The following is a 27734-nucleotide window of genomic DNA, read 5'->3' as shown; positions in this document are numbered from 1 at the left end:
CAGGCGCACATGCCAGTAGAGGTATGGTATGCTACCAATGTTTTAGGATATTATTTGTCTGCAAAGCGTTTTGGTTAGTCAATGTCTCTATCAAGCTAGCTAAGCATGTATCGTATGGTTGTGGTTTGACGGCATTTTGATTGTTCATGTGATTTTGCCACGTTGGTAACACGTTGTCAGAGCACGCGCGTTAACTTAGCCAATGATGACAGATACAATGTTGCTAGTGTTTGCGTCATGGTAAGACACACATATTTGGCATGTCTACTCTTAAAGGAAAATACCACTCAAACGATCTTTTAACATTTGTTTCATTAGTTCACGGATACAGTCCCAACATGTTTTGCCGATCAGCGGTCAAGTTTTCAAGATGTAGAACTTTCCAAATACAGTAAGCGTCACAATGAGGTGCAAACATTTTGGGGTTGTATCATCAGTGGACTAATGTATTTCCCCTTTAAGTAACGATGTGAGGTCATAGTTGCAGATTCTCTACTTGCGTATCTATTTAGCGTTTAAAAATAAAATAATGAATTAATGAGCTGGCAGCATTTTTTGTTTTGTTTGTTGCAGATAAACTACAAGACCAAGAACAATGTTTGAAGCGGGGACTTCAATTAGAAGTAAAACCCATCGCAATTATTGGGGACTGATCAACAAGTATAGATATTTATAGATATTTATCCCGGAACGCAATGCTCCTTCATAATGTTGAGAATGCCAGAACACGAAAGAAGCATCAACAAAAATGATAAAATCAGCAATCCAAGGAAAGGGACAGAGGAAAACATTGAAATGCTGGACAAATTACCTGAGAGACACACCTGTCTAGAAGTTGGTAGCACCCTAAAACCCACAGACTCATGGACTAATTTGGTTAAATGTGGAGTAACCCCTATTGTACAGGGTTCGCTGATACCTGCTTTTGGGGACAACAGGGTAGCCAACCGGCAGACTTCAGTAGGCAAAAAGCTGGTTGCGGCTGCTTTAAGTGAACGATGGGAGGTGGACAGTGGGTTCTTTTCTGAGGCCAGCCCACCAGCTAGTGGACACCGTTCTTCCTGCCACAACATGTGCCTGACCAATGTGGTGGCTATAGACTGTGAGATGGTTGGCACTGGGCTAGGTGGGCGCACTAGTGAATTGGCACGCTGTAGCTTGGTGGATTACCATGGCAACGTCCTGTACGATAAGTACATCCGTCCGTGCCAGCCTGTGACCGACTACAGGACCCGTTGGAGTGGCATCCAGAGGCACCATTTACAGAACGCTCTGCCCTTCCCAAAGGATGTATTCAAAGGCAGCCATTTATGATTTAGTTTATTTTGTGTGCATACTCTCATTGGTAATTATTTAAAAAATTAAACCTTTATTAAAATAGGCAAGTCAGTTAAGAACAAATTCTTATTTACAATGACTGCCTAGGAACAGTGGGTTTAACTGCCTTGTTCAGGGGCAGAATTACAGATGTGACCGACTACAGGACCCGACTTCCAGACCTTGTCAGCTCGGGGATTCGATCTAGCAACCTTTCAGTTACTGTCCCAAAGCTCTAACCACCAGGCTACCTGTCACCTCTACACTTTAACCACCAGGCTACCTGTCACCTCTACACTTTAACCACCAGGCTACCTGCCACCTCTACACTCTAACCACCAGGCAACGTGCCACCTCTACACTCTAACCACCAGGCTACCTGTCACCTCTACACTCTAACCACCAGGCTACCTGCCACCTCTACACTCTAACCACCAGGCAACGTGCCACCTCTACACTCTAACCACCAGGCTACCTGCTGCCCCAATGGTAATGGACACCAATACTAACCAGTCTGCTTTCCTTGTCCAGATACTACGACTACTGGAGGGGAAAGTAGTGATTGGCCACGCTCTGTATAACGACTTCCAGGCCTTAGACTTGACACACCCAGGTCACATGATCAGGGACACCAGTGGCACGCGTCTGCTCAGACAACTGGCTGGTTTCTCCACAAAGCGCTGCGTCTCACTCAAGATCCTGACAAACGGCCTCCTAAACAGGAAAATACAGGTGAGTGCTCCCTGCCTTCTAGGTGTTTTTTTTGGTGACCATTTTTTAAAAGCATCTTGAGGTTCGCGATCTGAATAGAACGACAGATCATAACAGCCTTGACAGTGTTTGGGTTGGTCAGGGGGTGTCAAACTTTGTCATTTTGACTCTGATGACCAATGATCTTTCTCTTCCCTAACAGGTTGGAAGAAAGGGCCACAGTTCAGTGGAGGATGCTCTGGCTTCTTTGGACCTGTATAAACTAGTGGAGAGGGAGTGGGAACAGGACATACGAGACAGAATGAGGGACTGGGACATAGGCACTCTCCCAGACCCCGCTACCTCAAACCACTACATGCAGGACCAATACTGGCCAGAGGACTTGACTGAGGACAGTCGGTGAGGAGGCTGGAGGACAGTCGGTGAGGATAGTACTAGGCCAAGGGTAATAAGTCAAATGATTAAGGTTGCCAAGCCTGGCAGTATGGTTCAGTCAGTAACAAGTGTTTTTCTGACTGGTTATTAACTCAATCATCCAAGCTAGGAGGGGTTGTCTCTTCAGCCATTTGGTGCAGCCTGCAGCGTTCAGCCCGGCAGCCGCTGGGGACAACAGGTAGGTGTGTGTGTACGAGGTGTGTGTGTGTGTACGAGGTGTGTGTGTGTGTACGAGGTGTGTGTGTGTGTACGAGGTGTGTGTGTGTGTACGAGGTGTGTGTGTGTGTACGAGGTGTGTGTGTGTGTACGAGGTGTGTGTGTGTGTACGAGGTGTGTGTGCGTACGAGGTGTGTGTACGTACGAGGTGTGTGTACGTACGAGGTGTGTGTACGTACGAGGTGTGTGTGTGTGTACGAGGTGTGTGTGTGTGTACGTACGAGGTGTGTGTGTGTGTACGAGGTGTGTGTGTGTGTACGAGGTGTGTGTGTGTGTACGAGGTGTGTGTGTGTGTACGAGGTGTGTGTGTGTGTACGAGGTGTGTGTGTGTGTACGAGGTGTGTGTGTGTGTACGAGGTGTGTGTGTGTGTACGTACGTACGTACCCTTTAGCAGACGCTTTTATCCGAAGCGACTTAGTCAAGTGCTTACATTTTTGTGTATGAGTGGCCCTGGGAATCGAACCCACAACCCTGGCATTGCAAGCACCATGCTGTACCAAACCATACAGGACCAGTGGGTCATTGCAACACAGGGTCTGGGGTACAGTCAAGTGGTTCAATGTCAAAAAATGGGTACGTTTTCATTGAATTTTCAAAATGAGTGGTCTAACAATGCTCTACCTACGTAACCCCAGTCACAGCTGAATGAATTTTGCCGTGCGAATTAAAATGGACGCGCATGCGTCAACTTTTATGCCCACAAAGGCACAACTCCTCCCAGTTTTAATGTGGGCAACGGACGAGCAGGTGGTTGCACACCTTTTGCTAAAATGTATGTTATTGATGGTTTTTGCACTTGAAACTGAAATATGTTGGTAAAATGTAAGCTATGCATCTTATCCTCTCACAAGGTTGTCTATGGTAAGTACATATATTAGGAAATTAGCTTTATGAGGAATTGTTCATTTCTATTAATGATTTGAAGTGGGAGGAATTAAGTAGGCTTGATGATAATTGGGAATACAGCCTGTGTTGAGGTTGATGTAACTTGCAGATACTAGTGCTATTCAGATATGAAACGTTGTAACTTTACTTTAAATGTGGTTTGGAAATTTTATACAGCATATTGTGTTGTGAAAGTATTTGCATGGAGTTTGAAGTTGTGATTTGAATAATCATGTTGCAGACACGATTGTGTTCATTTTGTGGAAAGAAATGTTGGCGTTGAATTAGAGTTAAATGGCTGCTGTTAAACAATGCCTCTAACTTTAAATGCACATGCAATGATCTGGACTAAGGTTTTATGCAAGGTGAAATCATGGTTCTGTCTGGACGTACTCAGTACAAAAAAATGGAGGCTGTTGAGGGGAGGACGGCTCATAATAATGGCTGGAATGGTGCCAATGGAATGGCATCAAACACATGGAAACCATGGAAACCATGTGTTTGACTTATTTTTGATATCATTCTGCTCCAGCCATTACTACAAGCCGGTCCTCCCCGATTAAGGTGCCACCAACCTCCTGTGGTCCTAAATGACTTAGAGGTTGTTAAGCAGAATGTTTCCTCTTGTACTTTTAGAGTTGATGCTGTATAACTTATTAAAGTTAGTGAACAATACTGCCAACTTCGTGTTTTCTGTCGCTACTCCAGGAAGGTCCTGCTGTGCCCTAATTGAATATCAATATATTCAAATAATCTACTAAATGTATTGTTCACTGTCTGAACTGGACTTAAACTGCAAATTTGTTTTTAAATTTCTCTTTCATTTTCTCTTTTGGAGTCTTGACCTACTAGCACATCTTCTGAATTTAGAATTCTAAATGTTCCACATCAGAACACATACTTTGTCCCCAGTCTCGAAAGCCTTTTGTTTCCTCTCATGAAAAATAGTTTTTTCCCCTCCAGTCTTTAATACTGATTTCCTGACTCCCACTTGTTTTTGTTTTTTTACCCTCAAACTATGTGGGAGTGCAAGCCTTAAAAAAATTATGGTTTCAAAACCTTTGACATGTCAAATGTATGTCCTCTTGTCTTTCATATAATCAGCTTTCTTCTAGAGACCCTATAAGTTGTTCAGGTGAAAGGCACGACTGCAGATACAGTTACTATGGGAATTCAAATGTCCGCTGATGTTAAACGGACGAGCAGACCGGTCTTGGGCAGGTGCTGCAGTGCCTCTTCTGGATGTATGCTGCAGCATGATGCGTCAGATCTACAGTACTTGTCAAAAGTTTGGACACCAAGGGTTTTTCTGAAATTTGTACTATTTTCGACATTGTAGAATAATAGTGGAGATGTCAAAACTATGAAATGACACATATGGAATCATGGAACCAGAAGTGTTAAATCAAAATATATATTTGAGATTCTTCAAGATTCCCTTTGCCTTGACAGCTTGGCACACTTGGCATTTCCTCAAGCAGCTTAATGAGGAATGCTTTTGTAACAGTCATGAAATTCCCACATATGCTGAGCACTTGTTGGCTGCTTTTCCTTCACTCTGCTGTCCGACTCATCCCAAACCATCTCAATTGGGTTGTGGTCGGGTGATTGTGGAGGCCAGGTCATCTGATGCAGCACTCCATCACTCTCATTGGTCAAATTGCCCTTACACAGCCTGGAGGTGTGTTTTGGTTCGTAGTCCTGTTGAAAAACGAATCACAAACCAGATGGGATCGTGTATTTCTGTCGAATGCTGTGGTAGCCATGCTGGTTAAGTGCCTTGAATTTTAAATAAATCACTGATAGTGTCAACCGCAAAGTACCATCACACCACCTCCATGCTTCACAGTGGGAACCACACATACCGAGATTATCCGTTCACCTTGTCTGCGTCTCACAAAGACATGGCTGCTGGAACCCAGAATCTCACATTTGGACTCATCAGACCAAAGGACAGATTTCCAAAAGTCTGATGTCCATTGCTTGTGTTTCTTCGCCCAAACGAGTCTATTCTTCTTATTGGTGTCATTTAGTAGTGTTTTTTTTTTTTTAACAGCAATTTGACCATGAATGCCTGATTCACGCAGTTGTTGCATTATATAGGTGCATTATATACAGTGGGTGTATTCTATACAGTGGGTGTATTATATAGGTGCATTATATACAGTGGGTGTATTATATAGGTGCATTATATACAGTAGGTGTATTATATAGGTGCATTATATACAGTAGGTGTATTATATATAGGTGCATTATGTACAGTAGGTGTATTATATAGGTGCATTATGTACAGTAGGTGTATTATATAGAGTGGGTGTATTATATAGGTGCATTATATACAGTAGGTGTATTATATAGGTGCATTATATACAGTAGGTGCATTATATATAGGTGCATTATGTACAGTAGGTGTATTATATAGGTACATTATATACAGTAGGTGTATTATATAGAGTGGGTGTATTATATAGGTGCATTATATACAGTATGTGTATTATATAGCTGCATTATATACAGTAGGTGTATTATATAGGTGCATTATATACAGTATGTGTATTATATAGCTGCATTATATACAGTAGGTGCATTATATACAGTAGGTGTATTATATAGGTGTATTATATAGGTGCATTATATACAGTAGGTGTATTATATACAGTAGGTGTATTATATAGGTGTATTATATAGGTGCATTATATACAGTAGGTGTATTATATAGGTGTATTATATAGGTGCATTATATACAGTAGGTGTATTATATAGGTGCATTATATACAGTATTATTAGACTGTATTATATAGGTGCATTATATACAATAGATGTATTATATAGGTGCATTATATACAGTAGGTGTATTATGTAGGTGTATTATATACAGTAGGTGTATTATATTCTCCGAATTTGTCCAGTCGTGATGCTGGATGTCTTTCTTAGTTCGTTTACTCATTTTACTGTATAAAGTTGTTTAAGACCTTTGATTATATATGGTGCCACTGTCTGTGGTGCTGCCGGTTTGCTTACACACACACACACACACACACACACACACACACACACACACACACACACACACACACACACACACACACACACACACACCAGTCCCGAGCATGGGAATACGGAGCCAGGCATTGTGCTGCCATTCGGTTTGATTTCGTCACACAGACTCCCCCATTGAGCGGATCAGACCTGGTTTAAGAGATTACTCCTGCTCCACCATTGCATCAGTGACATTTTGGGGTTGAAGGGGCTCACTACCAAATATCCTTCATCTGCTTTATACTGTAACACACATGCTTCGACCTGTAGCTCTCTACTTCACTTCCTAAGTCATTTATTTCCCCACCCACTAACTCACTAATTGCATTGTTCCTCAATGTTTCTCATGCTAAGAACCAAAGACCACAACTAATACCTAGATTTGTATTTAACTCTGGAATGCTGAATCACTCAGTTCATTAGTTCATTTCACTTCAATCACCCTTTCACGTTTTCTAACCCTCGTTCTTATCACAGTTAAAATAGGGGACTATGTAACAAACTCTACGTTATATAAACACGGCACTATTCTACAGGCTTTGCATTGTGTCACCACAGAGCATGTGTGTAACATTTTGACGATATAGAACATAAGAATGTTATATTCCCTATGGAAAAACCACATGATTTCACATGTGAAATCCATGTGTTTTAGGAACACTTCACATGTTGATTTTTCACATGTCGATTTCCACATGTGATCGCATAACCTTACATATGTGGATTCACATTTTCACATGAGATTTCACAGGGGATGCCCCCTCTATCATACACACCGTCCTTCTAACATACCGTTTCCTAATTTACATATTTTACCCACTTTGACATATATGACTACACTGTGTGTATATTTTATAGAGTAGTTATTATTACAACATGTCCTTATCTGGGATTTGAACTCACAACCTCTTGGGTCACTGCATTCCAATCTTCCTACTACACCACCATGTCTGTGTCAATAGCTACATTATATTACACAATATTCCTACACTTTGGACCTCAAAGCGAATATTAGCTTTAGAAAATAATTTATATTTATCATGGTGATTCAGGAGTAATTAAAATATAATAATTTAACACACCAACATTAGACAACTATACAGAAAACACTAGCATTTCTGAAATAATTCAGTTAAATCAATGATGAGAGTATAGACAGAATAACTGATAACTAAAATAGCAGTAAAGATGGCACTCTTGTTAAATACTAAAATAGTATATGTAATTAATTTAAAAAAAAAAAAAATTTTTTTTATTTCACCTTTATTTAACCAGGTAGGCTAGTTGAGAACAAGTTCTCATTTGCAACTGCGACCTGGCCAAAATAAAGCATAGCAGTGTGAACAGACAACACAGAGTTACACATGGAGTAAACAATTAACAAGTCAATAACACAGTAGAAAAAAATGGGCAGTCTATATACAATGTGTGCAAAAGGCATGAGGAGGTAGGCGGATAATACAATTTTGGTTGGGAACACTACAGACTTTGTGGCACAGCAAAAAGGTTAGTGTAACTTCAAATCAAAAAGGTGTTTAAATCCCAGGTTGGGTCAAATTTTTACAAAACGTGATCTCATGAAGTGTTCCAAAAACACATTTTTCCATGATTTTCCATGTGAAATGTCACATTTTAAGTATAAAAAAAACACGGTTTTACAGTGATCATATATGCATTTCCCACCAGTTGGAGGGCTGTTCAGCTGAATTGTTTTCCAGTTGTATGTGATAAATTCCCACATCCCACTTGGCTACAAACACAGGATTCATTACAATCATTACTGCACTTTGTAAGGTAGTTAGGGGCATTGCTAACAATTTAATAATGCTACAGAACTGACAGTATACAAGCATAATGTTTATGAACAGAATACAACATGGCGCATTAACTGGGATAACATTCCCTATCATGGGAGACTAAAAAAGCCACGCCTCAAATAAGCCACTCTTGCAATCTTCTGATAGGCTGACGCTGCTACAGTAGTTTCCACTTTAAAAAAATGACAAATTCACAGCAACTTCTGACAATAAGTTCAATTAAGGTTCTGGAAAATGTGCAATATCCTCTTTACAGCGCAGCTCATTACTGACTTATTTTCTTGCAAAATTTGCAGAACAGGGTCAAAGGAGTTGCTCAACTAGCATTGGCATAAACATCAAACATTTCAACTGCTCCAACACTTCCACTGATGGTTGGCACAAAAACACATATGGTTAAACACACCCCCAAATATGCTAATAAGCCCTAACCAGCACATTGCCCCAGCTGTATTCTAAAGCACAGTGTTGATTGTGCCTTATATTCTAGAAAAAATATTCCATACCTACAAGGTACTGAACTGTACCCTGTGAGTTTATATGTGTAGCTGTGAAGTGTACCTTTGACCTTTGAAAAACAGGTTTTGTCTATACATGAAGACACTTCCTTCTTGGCTTGCGACTTTCATTGTCAATGATATAATATTGCCAACTCAAACTGGTTGAGAACGATTGATTTCTAATGCTCTACTATGAAGTTGTTTAATTCAAATAATTAATGAGAACTGAAAATATGCTGTTGTTTTATATCAGGGTTCCCCAACTAGCAGGCTGCAGGCCAAATATGGCCCGCGAGTGGTTTTATTGGCCCACCAAGTTTTCTGAGCCCCCCCAAAAATAATTGTGTAATTTTTATTGTTGGACATAATAGACTGTAGAACACCGGATAATCAGCTTCAAGTGAATTTAATTTAATACATTTGTTCCCAAGTATTTCCACGCATAATAGATAGACACGTGCTCGTATACAAATGTAAGGAAGGTTTGAAATTATTGTGTTATAGTCAAACATATATGTTTGGGCTTCTTGTGGTCAATTTGCAGTCTACAAATATTTTCAAATTATGTTCCAGCCCCCCTGCTATCCGCACAAGAAAAAAATAAGCCCGCGGCTGAATCTAGGTGATGATCCCTCCTTTATATGATAATCCAGTTCTATTGATATTCTGAACACTTTACCTGGCTGTGCAATTGGTGGCAGCGATGGGATCTTTCGTAAAAATAGACAGATCACATATATGGTGCTACATGTAAAGGGTGGGTCTGAACCTCCCTCTCTCCAGAGCTCTGTTCACGTTGCAGGCCACAGAGAGACTATTTACAGTAGCTCATTTTCACTTGTTCCATGAAGCATTGGAGTGCCATCAACTACCCCTCACCTTCTAAATGCCTCCCCCCTTTTCAACTGTCCTCAAACCACCGCTTATGTAAAAGTGTATCCTTTTTCAATTACAACATCTCATATCACCTCACCCCCTACCTTCACCCACATGTCACTATAGTCCACCCTATCCCCTACCTTCACCCACATGTCACTATAGTCCACCCTATCCCCTACCTTCACCCACATGTCACTATAGTCCACCCTATCCCCTACCTTCACCCACATGTCACTATAGTCCACCCTAACCCCTCCTTCACCTCTTCTATTGGCTCATCTTCGTTGCCCTAACCCCTCCTTCACCTCTTCTATTGGCTCATCTTCGTTGCCCTAACCCCTCCTTCACCTCTTCTATTGGCTCATCTTCGTTGCCCTAACCCCTCCTTCACCTCTTCTATTGGCCCATTGTCATTGCCCTAACCCCTCCTTCACCTCTTCTATTGGCTCATCGTCATTGCCCTAACCCCTCCTTCACCTCTTCTATTGGCTCATCTTTGTTGCCCTAACCCCTCCTTCACCTCTTCTATTGGCTCATCGTCATTGCCCTAACCCCTCCTTCACCTCTTCTATTGGCCCATCTTCGTTGCCCTAACCCCTCCTTCACCTCTTCTATTGGCCCATTGTCATTGCCCTAACCCCTCCTTCACCTCTTCTATTGGCTCATCTTCGTTGCCCTAACCCCTCCCTCACCTCTTCTATTGGCCCATCGTCATTGCCCTAACCCCTCCTTCACCTCTTCTATTGGCAGATCTTCGTTGCCCTAACCCTTCCTTTCTCTCTTCTATTGGCTCATCTTCGTTGCCCTAACCCCTCCTTCACCTCTTCTATTGGCCCATTGTCATTGCCCTAACCCCTCCTTCACCTCTTCTATTGGCCCATTGTCATTGCCCTAACCCCTCCTTCACCTCTTCTATTGGCTCATCTTCGTTGCCCTAACCCCTCCCTCACCTCTTCTATTGGCCCATCGTCATTGCCCTAACCCTTCCTTTCTCTCTTCTATTGGCTCATCTTCGTTGCCCTAACCCCTCCTTTCTCTCTTCTATTGGCTCATCTTCGTTGCCCTAACCCCTCCTTCACCTCTTCTATTGGCCCATTGTCATTGCCCTAACCCCTCCCTCACCTCTTCTATTGGCCCACTGTCATTGCCCTAACCCCTCCTTCACCTCTTCTATTGGCCCATCGTCATTGCCCTAACCCCTCCTTTCTCTCTTCTATTGGCTCATCTTCCTTGCCCTAACCCCTCCTTCACCTCTTCTATTGGCCCATTGTCATTGCCCTAACCCCTCCTTCACCTCTTCTATTGGCCCATTGTCATTGCCCTCCTTTCTTGTCCCTCCTTCCACTTTATGCTGATTATTAGAGAAATCTGATGGGCGTAATCCAGTGTGACGACACTAATCCCCAAGTTAACAATCACAGGGCTCCGCCGTCCTGCTCCACACACTGACTCCTGTGACTTTCGGCAGCGCCCGGCCTCTTCCATCCCCAGGTAAGGATTTACCTCTTCCCCGACCAGGGAGCCGCCGATGTGGGGTACCAACTGTGACCCGTCTCCCTGACACCTTGGGGGTGGTGCATTCCAAACCCTGCTGGGGGTTTGGCAGTTCTAATGGACCCAGTGGAGTGTTGCCACCCAGTGGAGCCCAGATGAGGAAGTTTCTTTGCTCAGAGGAAGAAGTAAAAATGGATTGGTGTTGCATTAAATCTTGCTCTCATATTTTACAAGGCAGAACAGAGCCTTGTCTGCAGGTTCGATTGTTGAAAGCTGACGGTTAAATCTGCTTAACAGATAATACTTTGTGGTTGATCGTTCATATCTCAACGTGGACAGGTGGGAATGTTTTAGCTTCCTTGTTGTGCCTGATTGAGGACCTGGGAATCCACTGCCTGTAGCTCTGACTAACGATGCATCTGAGTCCAGTGCTTTCAGAGCTTCGGAAGCGGAGCCCTCTAGTTGACTCAGTCACAAATCCAGGGAAACTTTGGCTGCATGTGAAGCTCAGTCACAAATCCAGGGAAGCTTTGGCTGCATGTGAAGCTCAGGATGATTTTAATAATAGCTTTGTCTATCTGAATGCACTAGATCAATTGCACACTTTGACTGGTTTTCAGACTTTTTTGCCTGACACTGTTCATACAACAACTGTGCTACAGAGTCAGTGATATCATGATCGAGTCTGGTGTTGTATTAGATACAGCCTGCTATATAAAGAGTCTGGTGTTGTATTAGATACAGCCTGCTATATATAGAGTCTGGTGTTGTATTAGATACAGCCTGCTATATATAGAGTCTGGTGTTGTATTAGATACAGCCTGCTATATATAGAGTCTGGTGTTGTATTAGATACAGCCTGCTACATAAAGAGTCTGGTGTTGTATTAGATACAGCCTGCTATATAAAGAGTCTGGTGTTGTATTAGATACAGCCTGCTACATAAAGAGTCTGGTGTTGTATTAGATACAGCCTGCTATATAGAGAGTCTGGTGTTGTATTAGATACAGCCTGCTACATAAAGAGTCTGGTGTTGTATTAGATACAGTCTGCTATATAAAGAGTCTGGTGTTGTATTAGATACAGTCTGCTATATAAAGAGTCTGGTGTTGTATTAGATACAGCCTGCTATATAAAGAGTCTGGTGTTGTATTAGATACAGCCTGCTATATATAAAGAGTCTAGTGTTGTATTAGATACAGCCTGCTATATATAAAGAGTCTGGTGTTGTATTAGATACAGCCTGCTATATAAAGAGTCTGGTGTTGTATTAGATACAGTCTGCTATATATAGAGTCTGGTGTTATATTAGATACAGCCTGCTAGCTATATATAGAGTCTGGTGTTGTATTAGATACAGCCTGCTATATATAAAGAGTCTAGTGTTGTATTAGATACAGCCTGCTATATATAAAGAGTCTAGTGTTGTATTAGATACAGCCTGCTAGCTATATAAAGAGTCTGGTGTTGTATTAGATACAGCCTGCTAGCTATATAAAGAGTCTGGTGTTGTATTAGATACAGTCTGCTATATAAAGAGTCTGGTGTTGTATTAGATACAGCCTGCTATATAAAGAGTCTGGTGTTGTATTAGATACAGCCTGCTAGCTATATATAGAGTCTGGTGTTGTATTAGATACAGCCTGCTATATAAAGAGTCTAGTGTTGTATTAGATACAGTCTGCTATATATAGAGTCTGGTGTTGTATTAGATACAGCCTGCTATATATAAAGAGTCTAGTGTTGTATTAGATACAGTCTGCTATATAAAGAGTCTGGTGTTATATTAGATACAGCCTGCTATATAAAGAGTCTGGTGTTGTATTAGATACAGCCTGCTAGCTATATATAGAGTCTGGTGTTGTATTAGATACAGCCTGCTATATAAAGAGTCTGGTGTTATATTAGATACAGCCTGCTATATATAGAGTCTGGTGTTGTATTAGATACAGCCTGCTATATAAAGAGTCTGGTGTTGTATTAGATACAGCCTGCTATATAAAGAGTCTAGTGTTGTATTAGATACAGCCTGCTATATATAGAGTCTGGTGTTGTATTAGATACAGCCTGCTATATAAAGAGTCTGGTGTTGTATTAGATACAGCCTGCTACATAAAGAGTCTGGTGTTATATTAGATACAGCCTGCTATATAAAGAGTCTGGTGTTGTATTAGATACAGCCTGCTACATAAAGAGTCTGGTGTTATATTAGATACAGCCTGCTACATAAAGAGTCTGGTGTTGTATTAGATACAGCCTGCTATATAAAGAGTCTGGTGTTGTATTAGATACAGCCTGCTACATAAAGAGTCTGGTGTTATATTAGATACAGCCTGCTAGCTATATAAAGAGTCTGGTGTTATATTAGATACAGCCTGCTAGCTATATAAAGAGTCTGGTGTTATATTAGATACAGCCTGCTATATAAAGAGTCTAGTGTTGTATTAGATACAGCCTGTTAGCTATATAAAGAGTCTAGTGTTGTATTAGATACAGCCTGCTACATAAAGAGTCTGGTGTTATATTAGATACAGCCTGCTATATAAAGAGTCTGGTGTTGTATTAGATACAGCCTGCTACATAAAGAGTCTGGTGTTATATTAGATACAGCCTGCTAGCTATATATAGAGTCTGGTGTTGTATTAGATACAGCCTGCTATATATAGAGTCTGGTGTTGTATTAGATACAGCCTGCTATATATAGAGTCTGGTGTTGTATTAGATACAGCCTGCTATATATAGAGTCTGGTGTTGTATTAGATACAGCCTGCTAGCTATATAAAGAGTCTGGTGTTGTATTAGATACAGCCTGCTAGCTATATAAAGAGTCTGGTGTTGTATTAGATACAGCCTGCTACATAAAGAGTCTGGTGTTATATTAGATACAGCCTGCTAGCTATATAAAGAGTCTGGTGTTATATTAGATACAGCCTGCTAGCTATATAAAGAGTCTGGTGTTGTATTAGATACAGCCTGCTATATAAAGAGTCTGGTGTTATATTAGATACAGTCTGCTACATAAAGAGTCTGGTGTTATATTAGATACAGCCTGCTATATATAGAGTCTAGTGTTGTATTAGATACAGCCTGCTATATAAAGAGTATGGTGTTGTATTAGATACAGCCTGCTAGCTATATAAAGAGTCTGGTGTTGTATTAGATACAGCCTGCTATATAAAGAGTCTGGTGTTATATTAGATACAGCCTGCTAGCTATATATAGAGTCTAGTGTTGTATTAGATACAGTCTGCTACATAAAGAGTCTGGTGTTGTATTAGATACAGCCTGCTATATATAGAGTCTGGTGTTGTATTAGATACAGCCTGCTATATATAGAGTCTGGTGTTGTATTAGATACAGCCTGCTATATATAGAGTCTGGTGTTGTATTAGATACAGCCTGCTATATATAGAGTCTGGTGTTGTATTAGATACAGTCTGCTATATAAAGAGTCTAGTGTTGTATTAGATACAGCCTGCTAGCTATATATAGAGTCTAGTGTTGTATTAGATACAGCCTGCTATATAAAGAGTCTGGTGTTGTATTAGATACAGCCTGCTATATATAGAGTCTAGTGTTGTATTAGATACAGCCTGCTATATAAAGAGTCTGGTGTTGTATTAGATACAGCCTGCTAGTTATATATAGAGTCTGGTGTTGTATTAGATACAGCCTGCTAGCTATATATAGAGTATGGTGTTGTATTAGATACAGCCTGCTATATAAAGAGTCTGGTGTTGTATTAGATACAGCCTGCTATATATAGAGTCTGGTGTTGTATTAGATACAGCCTGCTATATATAGAGTCTGGTGTTGTATTAGATACAGCCTGCTATATATAGAGTCTGGTGTTGTATTAGATACAGCCTGCTAGCTATATAAAGAGTCTGGTGTTGTATTAGATACAGCCTGCTAGCTATATAAAGAGTCTGGTGTTGTATTAGATACAGCCTGCTATATATAGAGTCTAGTGTTGTATTAGATACAGCCTGCTATATATAGAGTCTAGTGTTGTATTAGATACAGCCTGCTATATAAAGAGTCTGGTGTTGTATTAGATACAGTCTGCTATATAAAGAGTCTGGTGTTGTATTAGATACAGCCTGCTAGCTATATAAAGAGTCTGGTGTTGTATTAGATACAGCCTGCTAGCTATATAAAGAGTCTGGTGTTGTATTAGATACAGCCTGCTGGTGTTGTATTAGATACAGCCTGCTAGCTATATAAAGAGTCTGGTGTTGTATTAGATACAGCCTGCTAGCTATATAAAGAGTCTAGTGTTGTATTAGATACAGCCTGCTATATATAGAGTCTGGTGTTGTATTAGATACAGCCTGCTATATATAGAGTCTGGTGTTGTATTAGATACAGCCTGCTAGCTATATAAAGAGTCTAGTGTTGTATTAGATAAATGTAAAGATACAGCCTGCTATATATAGAGTCTGGTGTTATATTAGATACAGTCTGCTATATAAAGAGTTTGGTGTTATATTAGATACAGCCTGCTAGCTATATAAAGAGTCTGGTGTTGTATTAGATACAGCCTGCTAGCTATATAAAGAGTCTGGTGTTGTATTAGATACAGCCTGCTAGCTATATAAAGAGTCTGGTGTTGTATTAGATACAGCCTGCTAGCTATATAAAGAGTCTGGTGTTGTATTAGATACAGCCTGCTAGCTATATAAAGAGTCTGGTGTTGTATTAGATACAGCCTGCTAGCTATATAAAGAGTCTAGTGTTGTATTAGATACAGCCTGCTATATATAGAGTCTGGTGTTGTATTAGATACAGCCTGCTATATATAGAGTCTGGTGTTGTATTAGATACAGCCTGCTAGCTATATAAAGAGTCTAGTGTTGTATTAGATAAATGTAAAGATACAGCCTGCTATATATAGAGTCTGGTGTTGTATTAGATACAGCCTGCTAGCTATATAAAGAGTCTGGTGTTGTATTAGATACAGCCTGCTATATATAGAGTCTGGTGTTGTATTAGATACAGCCTGCTATATATAGAGTCTGGTGTTGTATTAGATACAGCCTGCTAGCTATATAAAGAGTCTGGTGTTGTATTAGATACAAGATAGGCCTCAAATTGCATCCAATTCACTACGTAGTGAGCTATTTCTGACCAAGTCCCATAAGGCTCTGGTCTAAAGTAGTGCACTACCATAGGGCTCTGGTCAAAAGTAGTGCACTACCATAGGGCTCTGGTCAAAAGTAGTGCACTACCATAGGGCTCTGGTCTAAAGTAGTGCACTACCATAGGGCCCTGGTCAAAAGTAGTGCACTACCATAGGGCCCTGGTCAAAAGTAGTGCACTACCATAGGGCCCTGGTCAAAAGTAGTGCACTACCATAGGGCTCTGGTCTAAAGTAGTGCACTACCATAGGGCCCTGGTCAAAAGTAGTGCACTACCATAGGGCTCTGGTCAAAAGTAGTGCACTACCATAGGGCTCTGGTCAAAAGTAGTGCACTACCATAAGGCTCTGGTCAAAAGTAGTGCACTACCATAGGGCTCTGGTCAAAAGTAGTGCACTACCATAAGGCTCTGGTCAAAAGTAGTGCACTACCATAGGGCTCTGGTCAAAAGTAGTGCACTACCATAAGGTCTGGTCAAAAGTAGTGCACTACCATAGGGCTCTGGTCAAAAGTAGTGCACTACCATAAGGCTCTGGTCAAAAGTAGTGCACTACCATAAGGCTCTGGTCAAAAGTAGTGCACTACCATAGGGCCCTGGTCAAAAGTAGTGCACTACCATAGGGCCCTGGTCAAAAGTAGTGCACTATATAGGGCCCTGGTCAAAAGTAGTGCACTACCATAGGCTCTGGTCAAAAGTAGTGCACTACCATAGGGCCCTGGTCAAAAGTAGTGCACTACCATAGGGCCCTGGTCAAAAGTAGTGCACTACCATAGGGCTCTGGTCAAAAGTAGTGCACTACCATAGGGCCCTGGTCAAAAGTAGTGCACTACCATAGGGCCCTGGTCAAAAGTAGTGCACTACCATAGGGCCCTGGTCAAAAGTAGTGCACTACCATAGGGCCCTGGTCAAAAGTAGTGCACTACCATAGGGCCCTGGTCAAAAGTAGTGCACTATATAGGGCCCTGGTCAAAAGTAGTGCACTACCATAAGGCTCTGGTCAAAAGTAGTGCACTACCATAGGGCCCTGGTCAAAAGTAGTGCACTACCATAGGGCCCTGGTCAAAAGTAGTGCACTACCATAGGGCCCTGGTCAAAAGTAGTGCACTATTTAGGGAATATGGTGCCATTTGAGACACATAGAATTCGAAAACGTAGATACGTTTTGTTGGCAGCTGGATCAAAACATGTACTTCAGGGGAATAATCTTGAAATGGAGGTAACCTAAAAATAGAAGGAGAATGAGATGGGAAAAAAAAGGTGTAGGAGCTGAAGTGTAACAAATGCTGAGGGGGTTGAGATGGAGCGTAAGCCTGGGGCACAATAAATTCATTGTTTTATTTTTTTCGAGCTGTCCTGGAATCCAATGTTCTTCAACCGTGAATAATCAAATCCATCTTATTTTCCAGTGAGTACGTAGCGGCTCTAAACAACTGAAGGAATGGCTGTCGTGGTAAGTACATCGAAGCTCCTCTTCTTGGTGTGCAACAGGCTTACATGCCCCACTGCAATAATTCAAACACATTCAGTGGCGTTTGTATTGCAGATCAATGTCAAAAGTATCAAGTCTGATGAATGTAGATACATGTTGAGTTTAAGAGTCAGTTCTGACATGTTCTGTTCAAGTGGTTATTTTTCATCCATTGCAGAGCAGAAACAATCTACCATAAAGGTCCTTAGGAGGATGCAATCCACAATAGATACTCTTACTACGTCATTATGTTCTTCCTTCGCGTTCCACATCATGGTTAGTCAAACAGCAGAAACAGAATGACACTCAAAATGGCCGCCAGAAAAGCCCGACCGTCAGGGAACGTTGACTTGAACGGGGATATCTATTCTATAGATTGTGTTTCTAGGACTCCAACACCACATAACGTCCTGTGCCACGGACAATGGCAGTTCCACATTTCTCAGGCACATTAGCACTGGGTGCTGTCAATCGCTAGCATTAACCCCTAATCACAGATCTCAGTCACAGGTTTACCAGGCTTTGCTGCGCTCATGTGAGGGAGATTAGCCAATGCTAACACTGAAGCCCATTGATACAGGCCTCCTTTTGGATTGAGTTTTTGGGCGTACGCCCTGGATTAAACTAGGTTTAAACCTCATTTTTGTGAGGTAGCCTTGTGAGCAAATGGTGTTTTTTTGGCAAGTCATGATTCTCATTATCCCTCCCCCCTCTCTACCCAGAGTGGAACGTTCCGTATGGTATCAGAGGAGGAGCAGGCTCTCAGGGCCAAGCTGGAGCGCCTCACGGTCAAGGACCACGGTCCCGTGTTCGGACTCTGCGCCAAGTTGCCTGACCACACAGTGCAGAAGGTCTGTGGTCACTGTCTCACACAAGCCTCACGCTGTAGATTCACTTCACATCTTAAGCCCTACCACAAACTCAAGTGCAACCACAAATCAAATCACATACAACTAGTGTAGACATTACGGTGAAATAATTTACACAAGGAATCAAATTAAATAACCAAAGAATGGAAATATATATACAGGGAGTAGCAGTACCAGGTACTTGAGGTAGATATGTACATGAAGGTAAAGTGACTAGGCATCAGGATAGATTATAATAAGGTATTTGAGGTAGATATGTACATGAAGGCAGGGTTAAGTGACCGGGCATCAGGATAGATAATAATAAGGTATTTGAGGTAGATATGTACATGAAGGCAGGGTAAAGTGACTAGGCATCAGGATAGATAATAATAAGGTATTTGAGGTAGATATGTACATGAAGGCAGGGTAAAGTGACTAGGCATCAGGATAGATAATAATAAGGTATTTGAGGTAGATATGTACATGAAGGTAAAGTGACATCAGGATAGATAATAATAAGGTATTTGAGGTAGATATGTACATGAAGGTAAAGTGACTAGGCATCAGGATAGATAATAATAAGGTATTTGAGGTAGATATGTACATGAAGGTTAAGTGACTAGGCATCAGGATAGATAATAATAAGGTATTTGAGGTAGATATGTACATGAAGGCAGGGTTAAGTGACTAGGCATCAGGATAGATAATAATAAGGTATTTGAGGTAGATATGTACATGAAGGTAAAGTGACATCAGGATAGATAATAATAAGGTATTTGAGGTAGATATGTACATGAAGGCAGGGTTAAGTGACTAGGCATCAGGATAGATAATAATAAGGTATTTGAGGTAGATATGTACATGAAGGTAAAGTGACATCAGGATAGATAATAATAAGGTATTTGAGGTAGATCTGTACATGAAGGCAGGGTTAAGTGACTAGGCATCAGGATAGATAATAATAAGGTATTTGAGGTAGATATGTACATGAAGGCAGGGTTAAGTGACCGGGCATCAGGATAGACAATAATAAGGTATTTGAGGTAGATATGTACATGAAGGCAGGGTAAAGTGACATCAGGATAGATAATAATAAGGTATTTGAGGTAGATATGTACATGAAGGCAGGGTAAAGTGACATCAGGATAGATAATAATAAGGTATTTGAGGTAGATATGTACATGAAGGCAGGGTTAAGTGACTAGGCATCAGGATAGATAATAATAAGGCATTTGAGGTAAATATGTACATGAAGGAGGGTAAAGTGACTAGGCATCAGGATAGATAATAATAAGGTATTTGAGGTAGATATGTACATGAAGGCAGGGTAAAGTGACTAGTCATCAGGATAGATAATAATAAGGTATTTGAGGTAGATCTGTACATGAAGGCAGGGTTAAGTGACCGGGCATCAGGATAGATAATAATAAGGTATTTGAGGTAGATATGTACATGAAGGCAGGGTAAAGTGACATCAGGATAGATAATAATAAGGTATTTGAGGTAGATATGTACATGAAGGCAGGGTAAAGTGACATCAGGATAATAATAATATTTGATAGATCTGTACATGAAGGCAGGGTTAAGTGACCGGGCATCAGGATATTTGAGGTAGATATGTACATGAAGGCAGGGTTAAGTGACCGGGCATCAGGATAGATAATAATAAGGTATTTGAGGTAGATATGTACATGAAGGCAGGGTTAAGTGACTAGGCATCAGGATAGATAATAATAAGGTATTTGAGGTAGATCTGTACATGAAGGCAGGGTTAAGTGACCGGGCATCAGGATAGATAATAATAAGGTATTTGAGGTAGATCTGTACATGAAGGCAGGGTTAAGTGACTAGGCATCAGGATAGATAATAATAAGGTATTTGAGGTAGATATGTACATGAAGGCAGGGTTAAGTGACCGGGCATCAGGATAGATAATAATAAGGTATTTGAGGTAGATCTGTACATGAAGGCAGGGTAAAGTGACCGGGCATCAGGATAGATAATAATAAGGTATTTGAGGTAGATCTGTACATGAAGGCAGGGTTAAGTGACCGGGCATCAGGATAGATAATAATAAGAGTATAAAGAACAGAGTAGCAGCAGCAAATGATGAGCGTAAAAGTGTGTGGATGTGTAATTTGTATGTGTGTTTGTGTTGTGTCAGTGTGTTATGTGTGTGCGTATGTAGTGTTTGTGAACGTGTTTGGGTTTTGTGTGGGAGTGTCAATGTAATGTGTATATGGTTTGTATACAGTGCATTCAGAAAGTATTCAGACCCCTTACTTTTTCTACATTTTGTTGCGTTACAGCCTAATTCTAAAATGGATTAAATAGCTTTTTCCCCCCTCATCAATCTACACACACTTCTGCGTTGTCTTGGCTGTGTGCTTGGGTTTGTTGTCCTGTTGGAAGGTGAACCTTCGCCCCAGTCTGAGGTCCTGAGCGCTCTGGAGCAGATTCATCAAGTATCTCTCTGCATTTTGCTCCGTTCATCTTTCCCTCAATCCTGACTAGTCTCGCAGTCCCTGCCGCTGAAAAACATCCCACAGCATGATGCTGCCACCACCATGCTTCACTGTAGGGATGGTGCCCAGTATCCTCCAGATGTGACACTTGGCATTCAGGCCAAACAGTTCAATCTTGGTTTCATCAGACCAGAGAATCTTGTTTCACATGGTCTGAGAGTCCTTTAGGTACATTTTGGCAAATTCCAAGCGGGCTGTCATGTGCTTTTTAGTGAGGAATTGCTTCCGTCTGGCCACTCTACCATAAAGGCCTGATTGGTAGAGTGCTGCAGAGATGGTTGTCCTTCTGGAAGGTTCTCCCATCTCCACAGAGGATCTCTGTCAGAGTTACCATCGGGTTGTTGGTCACCTCCCTGACCAAGGCCCTTCTACCCCAATTGCTCAGTTTGACTGACTGATGCGTTGTTGGTTCCCTACAGGCCAAGGATGAGTTGAATGAGACAGACGAGAAGCGGGCATTGGCGGTCAAGGAGCTGAGGGGAATTATCAAGGAGACGGCGGATGCTGGGGACGACCTGGCCAAGGGGGTGCTGGAAACCTTCGGAGAGAAGCCTGACGGCATGCTGGTCCGCTTCATCCGTGCAAGGAAATACGACGTGCCCCGAGCCTTTGACCTCATGAAGGGTGGGTCCCCACAAACTACTGTACTGTATGTAGTGCAGCTCAGTGGTAAAGTTTTCTGTCTATTTCATTAAAGCTGAGGTGATGTGTTAAAATGGTTTTATCTTCCAATGACAGGCTATTTACAATAGCCTGGTCCCAAATACATACATATTTTTTACCTTTATTTAAGAACAAATTCTTATTTACAATGGCAGCCTAGGAACAGTGGGTTAACTGCCTTGTTCAGGGGCAGAACGACAGATTTTTACATTGCCAGCTCAGGGATTCGATCTAGCAACCTTTGGGTTGCTAGCCCAATGCTCTAACCACTAGGCTACTTTCCACCCCAATATGTTGCTGTATAGCCAAGTACTGTTGGAGTTGCCAAGGGAGCACAAAAATATTTGGTACCCGGCTTAAGTCAGCTATGCACATGATCATTTTGAACCTTACCATTGGAAGGAAATGTACAGTTTGATTAAACCCAACATATGTGTGTGTTGATGTTCCTGTCTGCTTAAGTTATCCTGACTTGGCCAGAGTCTATCTGATGTTGATGTCCGTGTTCAGGTTATGTGCGCTTCAGGAGAGACTATCCTGAGCTGTTCGAGAACCTGACCCCCGAGGCTGTCCGCAGCACCATCGAGGCCGGCTACCCAGGCATCCTGTCCAGCAGAGACAAGTACGGCCGCATCGTGCTGCTCTTCAACATCGAGAACTGGGACTACGAAGAGATCACCTTCGACGAGGTGTCTAGCGGGGACCTGGGTCCCCACAAGGCACCCATTTGAGATATTTTGGTGGTCTCCACAAGGCACCCATTTGAGATATATTGGTGGTCTCCACAAGGCACCCATTTGAGATATATTGGTGGTCTCCACAAGGCACCCATTTGAGATATATTGGTGGTCTCCACAAGGCACCCATTTGAGATATATTGGTGGTCTCCACAAGGCACCCATTTGAGATATATTGGTGGTCTCCACAAGGCACCCATTTGAGATATATTGGTGGTCTCCACAAGGCACCCATTTGAGATATATTGGTGGTCTCCACAAGGCACCCATTTGAGATATATTGGTGGTCTCCACAAGGCACCCATCTGAGATATATTGGTGGTCTCCACAAGGCACCCATTTGAGATATATTGGTGGTCTCCACAAGGCACCCATCTGAGATATATTGGTGGTCTCCACAAGGCACCCATCTGAGATATATTGGTGGTCCCCACAAGGCACTAAAACATGACAGGAACAATATTTTCATAGACATACAGCAGCAATGGGAGATATTGATAATTGTAATCAGGTGGACAAGCCCTTGATAATATTAACTTGAATTTAAATTGAAATATCTGTGGTTATCAAAAGGCCTAGCTCACGTTCAGTGAAGGAGGGGGAACGTGCTCAAAATATATATATTTTTTTACAACTCTAAATGCATTTGTGTAGACAAGTAAAAAGGGTGCTTGGAACCAAAAATAGATCACATATTTTTTTTTTTTTAAAGGCCAACAATCACTTGATTATGATTTTCAATAATAGAAGCTTTGTTTTAATTGTCTTTCTGGCCTGAAACGCCCCAGCGTGTGGTCTATTAAGTCATGTTGCTATGAAAGACAATTAAAACAAAGCTTCTATTATTGAAAATCACAATCAAGAGAGTGGTTTGGTTTTTATAAATTCTTCTGAAATGTTGACAACTGTGTGTATGTGTGTGACTGTGTGTGTGTGTGTTGTGTCACTATGTGTGTGTGTTGTGTGACTGTGTGTGTGTGTTGTGTCACTATGTGTGTGTGTTGTGTGTGTGTGTTGTGTCACTATGTTGTGTGACTGTGTGTGTGTGTGTGTGTGTGTGTGTGTGTGTGTGTGTGTGTGTGTGTGTGTGTGTGTGTGTGTGTGTGTGTGTGTGTGTGTGTGTGTGTGTGTGTGTGTGTGTGTGTGTGTGTGTGTGTGTGTGTGTCACTATGTGTGTGTGTTGTGTGACTGTGTGTGTGTTGTGTCACTATGTGTGAATGTGTGTGTGTGTTCACCAGATCCTCCGTGCCTACTGTGTAATCCTGGAGAAGTTGCTAGAGAACGAGGAGACTCAGATCAACGGATTCTGCATCATTGAGAACTTCAAGGGCTTCACCATGCAGCAGGCCTCCGGCATCAAACCCACTGAGCTCAAGAAGATGGTGGACATGTTGCAGGTCACTTTCACAAACCCATTCCGGGGGAATACTGAGCAGAACATTACCTTATTAGGATACAAAACAATGGATTTTTAATCCATTTTTTAAACCAATGGATTGTCTTCCCAATGATGGCCTGAATTCTATTTTTATGGGCCTGAAAACTTTATCTGCACCAATGGTGGTAGTGGTAGGATCTGATTCTACTCACGCAGCACATTAATTCACTCTCTGGTAAAAGTGGTCGTTGCTGTTTTTTTTTCTTTATGGCAAAGTTCAACAGTTCAACTTTCCCTTTCCGTTCTTGGCGTGATAAGGATGCTTATGGCCATAGTGGTGGTGAGATCTGTAACTCTTCTGACCCTCTCTTCCACTTGTGTGTTTCAGGACTCCTTCCCTGCCCGTTTCAAAGCGGTCCATTTCATCCACCAGCCCTGGTACTTCACCACCACCTACAACGTGGTCAAGCCACTCATGAAGGGCAAGCTGCTGGAGAGAGTGAGTGAAACAGGCCCTGAGAGAGAACATGAAAGAATGAATTAATCCTTTATATATATATATATAGAGAGAGAGAGAGGCAAGTCAGTTAAGAACAAATTCTTATTTACAATGACAGCCTAGGAACAGTGGGTTTAACTGCCTTGTTCAGGGGCAGAACGACAGACTTTTACATTGTCAGCGCGGGGATTCAATCAAGCAAACTTTCGGTTACTGGCCCAACGCCCTAACCACTAGGTTACCTGCCTTATGTCACTAAATAACAAGGTGAATGGGTTCTTAATCAACCGGTAATATACAGGTAACGGTAAATACATGAATACAAATAACAAATCATATTTGGTGAGAACATTTTAGTTCACAGGTCCAACATTCTGTCTGCCAATCAGGTGTTTGTCCACGGAGACGAGCTGGACAACTACTACAAGGAGTTTGACGCGGACATCCTGCCTTCCGAGTTCAACGGCAAGAACTCCAAGTACGACGGCAAAGCCATAGCAGCCAAGCTGTTCGACTGAACACGCCCTCCTCACCCTCCGCCACTCCTCCAACCCGACTGGGACCTCCACACAAACACAGACAGAAACTGTGAAAACATAGGAGTGTGGATTTATTAGAAAATTAATGTAAAAGATGAGTGTGGTATTGTACTGTTGTTGTTTTCCAGGAGTTATTAAGTATTAAACACCCAACAAAGCACTCCCAACAGCACAGAGATGACTATATAGCCTTGGCTCGGGCCTTACCTGAGATACTTAACAGCCCTAACCATGGAGCTGTTCTCTGTGTAACCCATCTCTGCAACCTGGACTCAGGGGTAGAGGTAACACATAGGAAATGTAAAAACGTGACACTCCAATTCGTATGGTATGTATTCATTTGTGGATTTCCATCATACATTTCGTGTGATATGTTACAAATTCCAATTTGTTGTGGCTATCGTTAGCTAGGTGGCGAACGTTAGCTAGGCTTGGGGTTAGTATTAGGAGTTGGGTTAAAGGGTTAAGGTCAGGGTTAGGGGAAGGGTTAGCTAATATGCTGAGTAGTTGAGTAATATGCTGAGAAGTTGCTAAAAATGGGTAAGTAGCTGCAAAACATGCTAATTAGCTAACATGCTAAAGTTGTCCGTGATGAGATTGAAACACACAACCTTTGGGTTGCTAGACGTTCACGTCATACGCCACCCATCCACTCTGACCAATCACCCTACAGTAACCGTCTGTCTTATGTAACCATACCAAACTGAACATATCATACCAATTTGAGCGTCTCGGATTTACATTTACTCTGTTACATCTAATCGATGAGACCAGGCTGATCTTTGACACATACAGCTAGCACTAGTTAAACCTGATAGGACCCAGTTCTCTATCCACCTCCTTTTTCTCCTCAGGGTGATACAAGGCCATGAGTCAAACAAGTTCCTGTCTCTGTTTGTTTTTGACCGTGCTAAGAGATGAATATCATCAGTTTTATCCTCTGTGGATCAATGCAGAGGCATGAGCATGTCACCACATTGTGCACAATAAACTGTATGGAAAGAACCATGAATGATGATCATTTCTGTTCGCCTTGGTTTGCAGGATATTTGCGCACAAACACAGGTTAGCAAGGAATACACAATAAAATCCCCTCCACCACACATAACTGTATTGTGTTTTGCTCACCCTAATTTAACCCTAACCAAAAAAAACACACGCGATGACTTATTACATCGTGCCAAGTTGGGATTCTACATTCTAAGGACATCATTGTACATCTATAAGGGTTGTAAACAAAACAAAGGAAAAAGACAAACAAAGGAATAATTCCATAGGGAAAGATGAGGGGGCGGGGCTAGTTATGTTATGACCTTAGTTCTCTCATCAAGGTGTGTTAGTAACAAATTCTAATTTACAAATACGGCCTACCCCGGCCAAACCCTAACCCGGACGACACTGGGCCAATTGTGTGCCGCCTTATGGGACTCCCAATCATGGCCGGTTGTGATACAGCCTGGAATCGAACCAGGGTCTGTAGTGACAATATAAAAGAAGACGGCGGCTGGAATTCAAACAAAGGCGCATTGTCGACAAAACGCACCGCACTGGTCGACAGCACGCCTTTTTAAATGCAATAACCCTGACAAGTGAGGAGATCACATTCCCGTTAAACGCTGCGGATATCTGCTCAAGAGCAAAATACCTTTAAAAGTAAAGTGCAGTGCTTTTGTTTACAATGCGCCTTTCATTGAATAGCGCATTTGGAGCTGAAGCGTCGAGGAATGAGATTACTTTCTAATCAATACAATTTGACCACTACCACTAGGGGGCAACATTTACTAAAGTAGGATATTCACTCAATGTGAGAATTAATCCGTTATGAGAACAAGGGCAACCAACATCTGCTGCAGCAAATAAACAGTTAGAAATACTGTAACCATGGTAGATATTTGAACCAAAAAGGGAAATTTACCCCATGGCATAAATTCATTATTATTATTATTGAGAAAATATGTATCTTAATTGATAAATATGTGTATAATAAATACAAGTTTGAAAATATTGCTAAACAAATCATTTTTTTCTCTGCACATCAGGGGTCTGGAAAAATACTTTAAACGTTTTACACAGATAGTATTTCCTATGATATAATACTATTTACATGAACTACTACTACTACATCCAGACACAAGATTATTAACTCAAACATTACAATAAAGCTTCACTTCTCATTCATTTAAACCCACCAAGATTAGACTGGACCAAGGAATCAGGAATTATCATAGATATTCGTTTAGCGAACCAATTAACCCCAGGGATAAACTGGGACCCAAAATATGCCAGGGCATTTCTTACACACTGCCCCAAGATTAAAATAGAATAATGTAAAAGACAACTAATGTAAAATATACTGTGTCTGTAAAATGTATATAGTATGTATAAACTGGAAGTAGAAGTCCAAATATTGTTGTCCATTAGCTTACTTATTAATTAATTATTAAAGACAATATATTAAAATAAAGTAAAAACAAATAGAGTTGAATACAATGACAGTAGTGAACTTCAGTATAATGATAAACACAGTAGGCTATGGTGACAGATATAACAAGTGTTTATCATTTGAAAACCTCTTCACAGCTCAGTTAGAAACAGTAGTCATTACAGATGACTCATGCAGTTAACATACTGACCCTCT

General features: G+C 41.4%; 2 protein-coding genes across 2 annotated transcripts; both read left to right on the top strand.

Moving 5' to 3' along the window:
• LOC124037003 (apoptosis-enhancing nuclease-like) lies at positions 1-2750 on the top strand. Its single transcript, XM_046351622.1, is given in 5 exon segments — positions 1-670; positions 672-749; positions 751-1290; positions 1849-2049; positions 2231-2750. Coding segments are annotated over 5 exon segments (1095 nt in total). The 5' UTR covers positions 1-595; the 3' UTR covers positions 2432-2750.
• Positions 2751-11191: 8441 nt separating this feature from the next.
• Positions 11192-26101, top strand: LOC124037002 (retinaldehyde-binding protein 1-like). The gene is made up of 8 exons (XM_046351621.1): positions 11192-11291; positions 17843-17886; positions 18627-18755; positions 21700-21904; positions 22454-22632; positions 23919-24077; positions 24447-24557; positions 24947-26101. The coding sequence occupies exons 2-8, from the start codon at positions 17875-17877 to the stop codon at positions 25073-25075; spliced, it is 924 nt and encodes a 307-aa protein (XP_046207577.1). The 5' UTR covers positions 11192-11291; positions 17843-17874; the 3' UTR covers positions 25076-26101.
• Positions 26102-27734: the final 1633 nt, after the last annotated feature.

This window comes from Oncorhynchus gorbuscha, linkage group LG06 (genome assembly GCF_021184085.1).
Source record: "Oncorhynchus gorbuscha isolate QuinsamMale2020 ecotype Even-year linkage group LG06, OgorEven_v1.0, whole genome shotgun sequence".
Classification (NCBI taxonomy): Eukaryota; Metazoa; Chordata; class Actinopteri; order Salmoniformes; family Salmonidae; genus Oncorhynchus; species Oncorhynchus gorbuscha.
This window is presented reverse-complemented; position numbering and strand designations above follow the sequence as displayed.